At 32.0% G+C, this 12,486-nt stretch overlaps 1 protein-coding gene across 1 annotated transcript in view; it reads left to right on the top strand.

Annotated features, from left to right (window-relative positions):
* Positions 1-5,700, top strand: part of LOC150091187 (inositol hexakisphosphate kinase 3-like) — a 192,666-nt gene extending 186,966 nt beyond the window's left edge. Inside the window, exon 6 of the mRNA XM_090389206.1 lies at positions 5,092-5,700. Coding sequence (XP_090245332.1) covers positions 5,092-5,700 — 609 coding nt within the window. The remainder of the gene's footprint in view (positions 1-5,091) is intronic.
* The last annotated feature ends 6,786 nt before the right edge of the window (positions 5,701-12,486 follow it).

Below are 12,486 nucleotides of genomic sequence, written 5' to 3'. Positions count from 1 at the left end.
AGAAGTGTGTTTGCTATGACTGCTGCTCCTGCCCACCTGGCTATGGAAGTGCCTGAACAGTTTATAGTTAAAATTCTAGGATTAGTTGATTTAAAAAATGACAAAAAGTGGCAATTTGTGAATTCCATTTGCATTGCTGCAGGCAGGCAGCTATCCCAATTTTCTCTTTCGATTTTTTTGCATTCTGGTGCTGCAGGTGCTGTTTTTTTTTTTTCTCTGTCACTGTTTTCTTAGGTAACATCCTTATAATTTAGACCTGTTTCTTCCATATTGTAAAGTTTTACACCAATCAATTTTTCTGTTGACAAATGACCTCAAATCTGTAAATATTTGAGCAGCAGGCTGATCAATGGATAATATCAGTAATTTTATCCATTTATATGATGAAATGTGATGATGTTTTTCAGCGTAGTCCCTCCAAATTTTTTAATAACATCACATTGTTGACTGTTGTTCATTATAATGTAAATCTTTGTCTTGGGCTAAAACTCAATACATGAATACCGTGACATATTTTCTAATGTCTAAGCCTTCCATCACTTACTGTAAAATAGGGTGGTCAACTGTCCCAATATGGCCAGGATTGTCCCGATTCAGAACTTAAATTCCCGCTTCCCGATAATACCAACATTTGTCCTGATAAGTGAGGAAAAAAAACTGTTAATTTATTATTGATTTTATGTATTTTTAATTAATTCTTATTGAAATCTAACGGATGTGTTAAAAATTAATTATAATAACAAGAGAAAAATGAGAATTGAGAAATCTCTTTTCTCTTTGTTGTTTTAAATTACATGCATAATGTATTAATTTATCTATGCCATACATTATTTTAGTAATAATTCTCAAATGAATTATTTTTTTGAATTGTTAAAGTGAAGTAATTTTGAAAATGAAATGAAAAACACAGTAATAATCATTTAAGATATCGTAAAATGTTATACATTCCACATTCAAATGCTTCATCAGAAAGTTTTCAGTTTAATGAAAACTGCTTGGCGGAAAGAGAGAAACCGTCTTTTATTAGAAAATTTAGATGGCAAACTTATGGTGAAAGAAAACTTAACATGTCCTGTTCAGAATTTAAAAACTTTTTAAAATCTTCGGAAGGAGAAGAAATTTTAAAACTAGCGAAATCTAAAGAAAAATATATAAAGTAAAAGTAGCCTTCCTCACTATTTTTAAAATAACCGTTATAAATCATATTATAGTTTATATAGGACAGATACATATTAACAACAGTCGTATAACAAATAAATACTGATTGATTGATTGATAAAAAAATATATTTTAATTAATTTTATATTTTTCTTTTACTTTTTGAAGGAAAAATGCTATGCTTTACATTTCATTTCAAGTTGTCCCACTTACCAATTTTAAAAATATGGCCACCCTGCTGTAAAACTTTCTGCACGTCTCTTTTTTGGTGTAAGGCCAAGGTCTTTTCTTTTATGTTGCTATAATGAGTCCGCTAATTGGAGTTCCGTGTTCTTTTTTTTTTCATAAATCACAGCCATAATGCATTGTGCTGCTATCTCTAATTTAGGTTTTTTTTTAAGTGAAGCAAGAAATTAACAATCATTGTGTAACAAACTCAATGCAAAAACCTTCTAATTTTTTATGATTTTTTACATTCCTTTACAATTGCCTCATCAACAATTAATTCAACAGCAATTTTTTTTTAGAGAATTGCCTTCATCAAGTCTTCTAGAATTCAATGAGTTTTTCTGTAGTATTAGTTTTCACAGAAACACCATTTTCTTTTATTGTCCACATTTAATTAATTTGCCTAATATTTAATTAAATTATGTACCATAACCATAATAACAAATAATTTTTCTGTTGCTAACATGGTTTGGAATAAACACATAACTGACTGGAGAGCCAGGGTCCTTACCCAATTTTCTAGAAGCACACAGCTCAACAGGCAATTGCAGTATACTACACTAGCCAAAAGCATACTGGACTACTGTTCATGACACACTGCAGCATGTCATGGGTATCAAAACAGTATATTTTAAAGAGAAAGGGAGGGGAACTTCGATTAATCTGGAAGTTGGTTAATAGGGTTCACTGTGAAGAGCACTAGTGAGAAAAAGTCATGAATTAGGATTAATTTTGTAAGCGTCTACAATTCTGCCCAGACACAATAGGAGGGAATACATGATGAGAGCCTTGTGAATCGGTTTGGCCCCCAGATAGACCATGCAAGGCTCATGGGGTAGAATTTTTCTCATTGTAGTCTGTGCTTGTTAACAGAAGAGATGGGTGCCTCCGTAGCCAGGTGGGAAGGAGCAGCAGTGCGTAGCACACGCTTCTTGATTAGACCAGGATTCGAGCCCATCACCACCAAATATGGAGGATGCGGAAAGTTCAGGGAATGACCACCGCATATCCCGGAGCAATATAGCCTTAGTTGCTAATGCTCCTAAAAATCAAATAACAAACAAACAAACAAACAGAAGAGACAGTTTTTACAGGAATGAAATACACTTAAATAGAAGGGCTGCAAGAATATTTGCTATTGAGGCAGTGTTAGATGGATCAGAAAACTGTTAGCTTGTGGCAGGAATACCCAGACTAACAGATTAATAGCAGCTGAAGGCAGAGGTGAAAGTGATTCTTGCACTACTTCTACTGGGACATGCGACATCCTGGAAAGCAAGATGTTAGGGATTACAAGAGGGAGGCAGGTCTCATGGAACAAGCAAACATATGGTTTGTGTTAAGTTTACTAAAAGCAAAAACAGGTTCCACACTAATGCTAGGAGTGTAGTAAACAAATTTAATTAATTTGAAGCACTGTTTAAGTCAACAAATATGGGATAACTTAACCAGTAGTATAGGAATATCTAGTATAGGTATATTAGAGACATGGCGCCACTCATACATATGGAATATAGAATTTGAATATGGAGAGTACAATGTGTACAGAACAGTAAAGGGTGGTAGTTATGTTCTTATTTAAGAAGCACATAGGGGAAAAATGTCTATGTGGGTGGCCAATGCTCACCATTCGTTCAGTGGCAAAGTTTTGAAGGGAAACATAAAATGTGAAAACTGAGTGAAACTTTGCATTGAACAAACTTTCTGGTTGCATCAAAGCAAAACCAACAATTGTATTCTGAGAATGCACGATTGCCTGTTTATTAACAGGACAGGAAAGCAAACCAAAATCATTTGTGAAAAAGTATATTCTGATTCTTTCATTTCATTTGGAAGAATAAGTTCAAAAGCAATTCTCAACTCTTCTGATTAATAATAGTTCTGTCATCTTATTGGTAAACAGTGGTCAAAATCAGCCAGTATTTCTGGAATGATTGGAATTTTGAGGTACAATAGAATGTTTAAATTTATTTTGCACATCCATGTAGTGTCTTATAGTAATGCAGAATGTGTTTTCAAGGAAACACAGAACATTGTACAAAAAGAAGGAAAGGGCGTTCAGATCATTGGCCATCCACATGAAATGAAACAGTCTATTTCAGTTTTAAAATGAAGAAAAATTTGGTTTTTGCTATGAATAGGCATTGAGGGTTTATTGGTTTTTACTAAGATTTATTAATCACTTTTTAATGGGCGTTGTTAATCTTTTGGCCTCTTAACATGTATTAATGTTATACACTCCCCCACATTTCTTTCTATTGAAATGTGGTCTTGGCAGTCACTTCTACAAAATCCAACAAAACAGAAAATTAAACAGACAAATGAAAAAATTAGTTTTAATATTAGTATTAGCAATGGCCGCCTAATGCAAAGAAGCCTATGGCTTATGCTGCACCAGCCAGAAAAAAAAAAAAAAAAAAAATGAAATAATAATAAGAAAATAAAAAATAATAATAATAATTAATAAAAGTAAATAGATGACCTATGTGTTTCCCTCCTCTTGCAGGTAATTATCTAGCTGACCTTTGAATTTCCCCAACTGTCAGCCTCTACCACCCATGTAGATAACTTATTCCAGTGATTCTCGCTGGCTAAAATAAAACTTTCTTCAATCCATCCTAAACTTCTCCCCCGTAACTTTAATTTATGGCCCCTAGTTCTAGAATTATTTATAACCGTGAAAATTTCCCCATTCATTTTACTTTTGTCTCTCAGAACCTTAAACACCTCAATTAAGTCTCCTCTAAGGAGACTTAATCTCCACTTAGTTTCCAAGCTCTGCAACCCACATATTTGAAGTCTTTCCTCATATGGATGCCCTTTTGCCAATCTCACCAGGCAAGTTACCCATCTTTGGGTCCTGTCAAGAAGCTCAGTAGCTTTCTTTAGGTGCAGTCTCCATACTTGAACACAGTATTCCAAGTGTGATCTAACGATAGTCTTATATAATGGGATTATGATATCCTTATCTTTACTATCGAATGTTCGATAAATCATCGATACGACACCACAGGTCTTCCTTACAATCTGTCTACAATGCTCGGAGAACTTCATGTCTGACCATATCGTAACACTCAAGTTACTTTGCTGGATTAAAGCATATCTGCCATTTTTCTGACCATCCCTGAAGTCTATCTAGGTCAATCTGAAGAAGCTCTGCTTGGCGGTGATCATTAACTACTCTACCAATCTTTACATCATTTGCAAATTTAGACATCACACCCTCTACCCCTTCATCAATGTCATTTATGAAAATCAAAAATAACTGTGGTCCTAATACTGATCCTTGGGGAACCCTACTTCTTACATTAACCCAATCTGAGGAATAACCATTTATCACAACCCTCTGCCTTCCGCCCTGAAGTATGTGTTTTCACACATACATAAGTAAATAGCTTTAAAGTATGGTTTTCTACATTTCATGAGATATATAATTGTCTTATTTTATGAATAAATAGCAACCATGTTATAACATGCATAATTATTAACATAACATGCATTTAATTATTATTTATTTGAAAGAAATGTTCTCTAACACTGTTTCTGTGTATTCCTTTATTAAAACTTTTACAGATAACTATTTTTTCTTGTTTCTAAAAGTTGGCCGGTATCACTTGATTATATAATTACACCTAGTCTGTTTTTAAATACAAATGTTAAACATTTTATTGTATCTTTGCATGCTCATTATTTGTAATGTTTCAGGTATATCAAGCTGATGTGGGAGCTTACATTTGTAAGGATAAATACTATGGTCGTTCATTAGATGAAGATGGATTTAAGAATGCCTTGTTTCAGTTCTTCCATAATGGATTTCATCTACGAGTTTACCTTGTGGAAAAAGTTTTGGAGAAGTTAACTGAGTTACATAAGGCTGTTGAAAAACAGAACTCTTTCCGTTTTTATTCTAGTTCTCTACTTATAGTTTATGAAGGATGTGAGAAAGATGAAGATGACAGTTTGACTGACGAAGACGATTCCCTTGCAGACTGTGATAATCTTTCAAAGGATGAGGAATGTTATAGAGGTGCAAGTGGTTTCCAGGGGCATGGTAATAGTAGTAATGAAGATTCTTTTGAAAGTAGTTCAGAGTCTACTTCTTTTGAATGGCCTGCAACGAAGCATAGAAAACATAAAGCCTATGGGCCTCTTGTGGATGTTAGAATGATCGACTTTGCACACACTACTCATGAAGGATATGATGGAGACAAAACAATTCACCGAGGTCCAGACAATGGGTTTTTATTAGGTTTAGATAGCTTAATGAGACTTCTTATGGAGGTGCAAGCAATAGGTGATAATGATGATAAGTGAATATTCATTGTGTATACAGTAGTCTAATTTAATGTTTGACATTTGGTGATTGTAGTATAAATTGTGTAATTAAAATAAAACCTTTGATTCATAATTGATTGTTAAAAAAAATTTAATCCTTTATAATTATAAACGTCCTGTTTTAAATACTTTTTGTATGCATCTGTTTAAAGAAATATTTTGCAGTTACAGTGAGTTATTTTACATTCCTGTAATTTCTCATTTATTTTTTTGATCATAAATGTTGTTCTTCATTAGTTCAAATATATTGGAACTATTTTTATGTTGTCTTTCCTTCCAAATATGTGTTTCATTATATAGTAAGTAGTTCTTTTGACATATAGCAGTTTTCAGTTAAAACTTTTATTGGAAAGTAGCCAGTCATGAAGCAATTTTTTTTTTTTTTTTTTTGCATTTTGATATTCACAGATAACAGTCATTAGAGCTATGTAATTCAGACAAGCCCTCAAGCTGAATTCAAGTAACATCTCTGAATTTGAAATATTATTATTTGATTTAATATTTTTAAAATGTTGTTCTTTTTATTTTCTCTGAATCCTATTAGTATCATCTGTCTTGCTCAGGAATAAGTATTACTTGCTTTAAAGATCTGTTTTTCAACACAGAAGGGTAGCATTATTTCATTATAAATTCCTTACGATCCAGAAAGCATAGTTTTATAATTTTCAAATAGACTGTGTACATATTCAAATAAAAATGTCATTTGTTATGCATTTTCAAAATATTTTCATTGTGGAATGCGCTGATTGTTTCAACACTGTTATTTAATATAAATATTAATGAATTCTGTGACTAATTCACTTTATACAAAACATTTTTGCAATATAAGTATGCATTGCAATGAGAAATCTAAAATGCTGTTAGCTTTCAATAAATAACAGTAATAAATATTAATAATAACCATATACTGTTTATAACAAAATAAATATATATATTTTTGAGTTATTCCAAAAATTTAATTAAGCCATCATTTTTATTATTTATTTTTGATATTAATAAAACTTAGTGATGTGTTGCTAACCTTTAATTTGTCTTATGAATGCACGTATATATAGAAGAACCAGGCAACTGTTTTGTCATTTAAGACAGAACAATTCTAATTTTGCTCTTTTGGGTTTTTAATTCTTTTCACAAAATAAAAATTGAAAAGTAACTAATCTCCAAAAAGTCTTTGTGATAACTTTATGAATTTGAAATTGATCATTTGATTAACATTTCATGAATCTATTGTAGAAAAGGAACATAATGTATCACAAAACTAATGCAAAAAATTAATTCTACAGTAGTCATGGAGACATAGCCAGATTTGTCTTTATAGTAAAGTTAATTGATAAACCATGAATATGTATATTTAATAACTGTACTAGGTGTTTACCTAACTGTAAAATGGCAGTTGTTTTAGCATGATTTCTTGACTCTGAAATAACTGTCGTTAACAGGAACAAATACTATTCTTCACTCTCAGACCACTGTGCCACAAATGTTATTTTGTAATGTTGTCTAGTTGATCGTGGTTCTGTTAGGCATATGATCAGAATGAGAGAGAGAGAGAGAGAGAGAGAGAGAGAGAGAGAGAGAGTGCTTCATAAAATATTCAACTAAATACATAATGCGCATTTAATACTTTACGTTCTGTGAATGTTACTGTAAGTTCTAATTATATATTGTTATTAAAAAGAACTGCAACTATAAAAATCTGGTTGATAATTTAAAATATCAATATAAATGTGATATACCAGAATACCTTTCATTGTATGCTGGGATCTCACTGAAAAATACTCCATTTTAATTTTTATCTATCAGCTTGTCACAAACCATAATGTTTTTGGATTATTGGTTTTGACATTTTTTTCCCCTCTAGAGTAGTTATAGTATATAAATATGTAAATAATTTATTTATTTTTTTTTATTATTATATATTTGTAAGTGATACAGTTTTAAAAAAGATAAGGTCAAAAACTAACTGCAGTTTATAGTTAAAACTTATTGTCATTAAAAATATTTATTTCATTTCAGTAATTAAGTATTTGAAATTATTTTGTAGCATGGTTAAAATTGCTTGCATGTTATGTGACTAGTTTATAAAGATGCTGTCTCTCTTATGTCAAGATAGCATTCTTTGGCAGTTCATTTTTTTTTTTTTTTTTTAAATTTAAGTTATGAGAGATTAAAACCTTTGGAAATCTATAGAAGAATTAAGCATATGGTGAGGCATATACTACCAAAAGAAAGGTTTTCAAATTATTAAAAATGTTTGATAGTGGATGAGCAAGTGTGAAAGGTTTGTGGCATGTTGATCTAGCATCTCTAGACCAACATGCCAACAACATGCTCTAGCATCTCTAGACAGTATTTTCAGTTTAAAAAACCTTATTTTGGGAAATTGAAATCTGTATAAAAAATAGCTAATCAGCTTTGGAAGTGCACATGCTGTCAATGAAAAGCATAATTTCAAGAAAGTTGGTTGTCAATGTGTAGGGGTGGCTATAAATTTATTTTGAATCAACCAACAAAAATAAAAATATTCCAGTGTTTGTAAAAAATCTTTTGTAATGCTTTATTCATGTAGAATAAGGTGCAATGTATAATAAGATGCAATTCTGTGTTGTATTGTTACTAGGGATAAAAGCTGGGTTCATCATTATGACCCAGAAACAAAGAAGCAGGCATTGGAATAAGGCATACAATCACTGCAGTCCAAGGTGGTGTGAATTCATGCTTCACAGTTAGTTTTACTCAGTTTTTTGGGATTGTTTTCGTTTTCTAATGGCGCCTCCGTAGCCAGGTGGGCAGGAGCGGCAGCGCGGTAGCACACACTTCTTGATTAGAAGCTCGAACCGGAGTTAGAGCCCATTACCACCAAATACGGAGGAAGCGGAAAGGTCAGGGAATGACCACCACATATCCCCAGAGCAATATGGCCTTAGTTGCTAATGCTCCTAAAAACCAAATAACAACAACAACAACAACAACAATCGTTTTCTAAATGTTGATTTAAAAAAAAAATAAAAATTAAAGAATGAATAGTGAACTTTATTTGTAATCTTATAGAAAAGGAACTTATCTAGTATTAGAACACCAAAATGTGAAATTTTGGGTAATGGAGTTTTATTGCAGCATATTGTCCAATAAAGCTGCTGATTCTTGCAAAATTTAGAGTAGAAATCTGAGATTCCCTGACCCCTCCCTCCCTTCTATATCTTTGAAAGTGTCTATTTCATGATAACCTGCCTGTTAAAATTATATGTGGTATGAGTAGTTTATAAAGATGTGGTGTCACCCTTTTGCCAAGATTGAGCACAGAAATTAAAGATTAAGGCTGTACAAACCCAGATTGACAAACAGAGTAAAGAGTTCTTGCAGAGAATAAATAAGCATTTTCCTGTATAATGTGTTGTTTTTTTTTTTACAGTAAAATTGCATTACTTTTTAAAATCAGAATATTTTTTGTGGGAATATAGAAGTACATCAAGTTTCAAAGAAATACTCTTCTATGTTAATTTATGCTTCATGCATGATTTTTTTGTGATACACTAATTTTTTAAAGTATCCTCAAAATTGATAAAACCATTGGAAGATAGTTTGGTTCTTTATCAAAAGATAGAATCCATATATCATTTATGCTTTGATGACCATTGGTACACTAGAAATTGCCTTCAAAATATGAAAAAAAGTCCCCCTCCCCCTTTACCCTTATTTTATAAACCACTTGTACAAACTGTGTCTACATAAGATTTTGGATTAAAATTTTGTGCATTATTGGTATGTTTTCAGGAGGGGGGGTAAAGAATATTGTATTTTTCCTACAAATGCATTTTTATGTTTTATTTAATTTTTAAATATTGGATCAGTTTGAGAAAAAAGTGGACTCACAAGAAAGTTAATATGGTGTATGCTGATTGTTATATCTGAATTTTTAGCAGTGATAATTTACTTAATGCATGCCACTTTAGTAAAATTGGAATATGTATTCCCACCTGCAAGTGAATTCCCACCTGCAAGTATCTTCAACCCATTATGTATTTATTGAAACAAGTTACTTTTATTGCTATACCCACCTATCCATAAACCCAGTCTCATATTTAATTCGGCTGCTACTGACCCCAATACATCTATAAATATGTAAATTACTGAGACAGATTGAAATTTCCTATCTTCTATCAAAGATGTGATATGCACAGTTCCCCTTCACAGCCAGAGCTAATAAATGTAGTCATTGTTCATACAGCAGAGAATCAGAATTAGCTCAGTCATCAAGGAGAACCTGGCTGATTACTAAATAAATTTTGATCAGGTGTTCAGAATAGAAGAATGTAAAAGTTAAAGCCTTATGCAGGACCCTCTCATTTTTAATAATGGCACAAGTATTACATTTTGTCCTTACAAAATGTAAAGACTTTGTAATACTTGTGCCATTATTAAAAATGAGAGAGAGAGAGAGAGAGAGAGTGCACATGCACACCACTTTCCTATTGCTTATGAGTGAAACATGAGCAATATTACTAAACTCTGAACTGCAGCAGAAATGAAAAGTTCACAGATTATAAAACTAAAAATTACATAATAATAATAAAAATAAGAATGGTAATTTTTTCACTCCATTTATGCTATTTATATATGAAATATATAGAATCATATGAATTTAAGATATACAGTACAAGAGTGTACTATAGGATCATTTAGATAGAAATGAAATTTTGAAGGCAACACAGCAGGGAAAATCATGTTTAACCAACATGGTTAGCTATTTTGACAGAGTCACTCCTGAATTGGATTCAGGAAATAATTTTTGATATTGTTTATTTGGATTTCCGCAAAGCATTTGGCTCAAGACCCACATGAGAGCTGCTGTATAGACTGGAACTTGGAATCACGAGGAAAATCCTTAGATGGATTGCAAGGTAGCTGTGTGGTAGTAGGCAGAGAGTTGTGATTAATAGTTGCTCTTCAGATTGGGCTAACAGAGGTCGTGGGGTCTCCAAGGTTCAGTACTGGGACCACTGTTATTTCTTTTTCTTTTTTTTTTTTTTTTTAATAGATATTGATAATGGGATGATGTCAAAATTTGCAGATGGTGTTGAGATTGAGAGAGTAATTAATGATCATTGTCAAGCAGTACTTCTTCAGGATGACTTGATAAGCTTCAGGGATGGTTAGGAAGTGGCAGCTAAGTTTTAATGGAACAAAATGTAAGGCGTTATATTTGGGGAATAGCAACCCACAGAATAACTGGGGTTGGTATTCTTTGAGCAGCGTAGATGAGTGGCATGTAAGGGCCATAATGCTGTATGTGATTTATCGAACATTTTCTTGGAGGTCATCATCTTACTTTATAAGGCAGTTGTAAGACTGCATTTTTTAATACTGTCCAATTATGAAGACTGCACTAAAAAAATGGTGCAATCATCAAAAGGGCATCCATATGAGCAAAGATTTTGAATATGTGGACTTCAGAGCTTGGTAATTAGTCACCTTAACTGATGTCTGTAAAGCTCTGAAAGGAAAAATTTTTGCTGTTATAAACGATTCCAAAACAGGGGCCCATAAATTCAGATTACAGGGGGTTTACACTGGTTTGTAGAAAGTTTTCTTTTAGCTTGCAAGTTGTTAATTACTGGTGAATAAGTTTTATCCATGAGTGGTTGAGGCTTTACAGACTCGAAAATTCAAAGGTTAGGGATAGGTACATATATGAGTATATACATATTATTTATTTTATTTATATATTTTATATTTATTTTTATTTATTATTATTATATTTTTTTGACTGGTGGTGGTGCAAAAGCCTGGGCTTCCTTGCACATTATGGCTAATACTAAACAGTTAGAATATCAAATTTTTAAAGATTTAAAAGCTGTTATTTTCCATTGTTTCATTCTTGAGAAGTATGTGCTGTTCATTTAGAACTGATAACTTGCAGTATAATAAAAAATCAAAAATATAATTTTAAACTTTATAATTTTTTGTTTATCATTTCTTAGAAGCCATTTAAACATTTTTAATTCTAGATAGCGTAATTTGCTTAATTTTTTCTGGCCTGTATTAAATATTACATTGAACTTGTTAATAACATTCTTTACATTCATTTCCCAAATGTAAGCACTTCTGGATTTAATGTAGTTTGGAAAGGACAGTACATGGAATACTTATAATATAGTTTATTTAGGATAGGAAAACAATAATACTGTGAAAATTTAGTTTACTGAAGAACTAATCTAATGATATAATGTACTATTAGACAACACCAAATTTGACCTCAGTTTGTGTTTGGATTTTTGCTGAATCCAATCCTCACACCAAAATTGGGGCTATATAACACTCTAATGCTTAACACATTCCACTACAAGATACATATGGAGACTGTGAGATCTCTATGTGGTCTTGAAGTGTTAAATGTTAGAGCGTTTTATAACTCCACTGGATTGAAGATACGCCTTTGGCAAAAATCTAGAAACATAGCTAGAGACAAATTAAGTGTATTGCAGTAATACGTAATCTTTTATGTTGAAAGTTGCATTGAGGATTTTCTGAGGCTACAGGCTGAGTAAGGAAAGGGGTAGTAAGAGCTAATGAAGATGCATGTTTCTTCCAGGAAACAATTATACTGCAGCTTTTAAGCTTAATAAGAACATTTTGTTTAAATATATATTTTATTATGAATATCAATAAAGAAAACAACTTTTACCATTTAAATGCCTAGAAATGAATGATCTTGAAGCAGTTTCAGCTGTGTCACCTTTGTATATTAAAACAGGGCGTGTGCTT

Source organism: Mastigoproctus giganteus, chromosome 1 (genome assembly GCF_048544385.1).
Source record: "Mastigoproctus giganteus isolate SK-2022 chromosome 1, ASM4854438v1, whole genome shotgun sequence".
In the NCBI taxonomy this organism is placed as follows: domain Eukaryota; kingdom Metazoa; phylum Arthropoda; class Arachnida; order Uropygi; family Thelyphonidae; genus Mastigoproctus; species Mastigoproctus giganteus.
The sequence above is the reverse complement of the archived record's forward strand: the minus strand, read 5'-3'. Positions and strand labels throughout refer to the sequence as shown.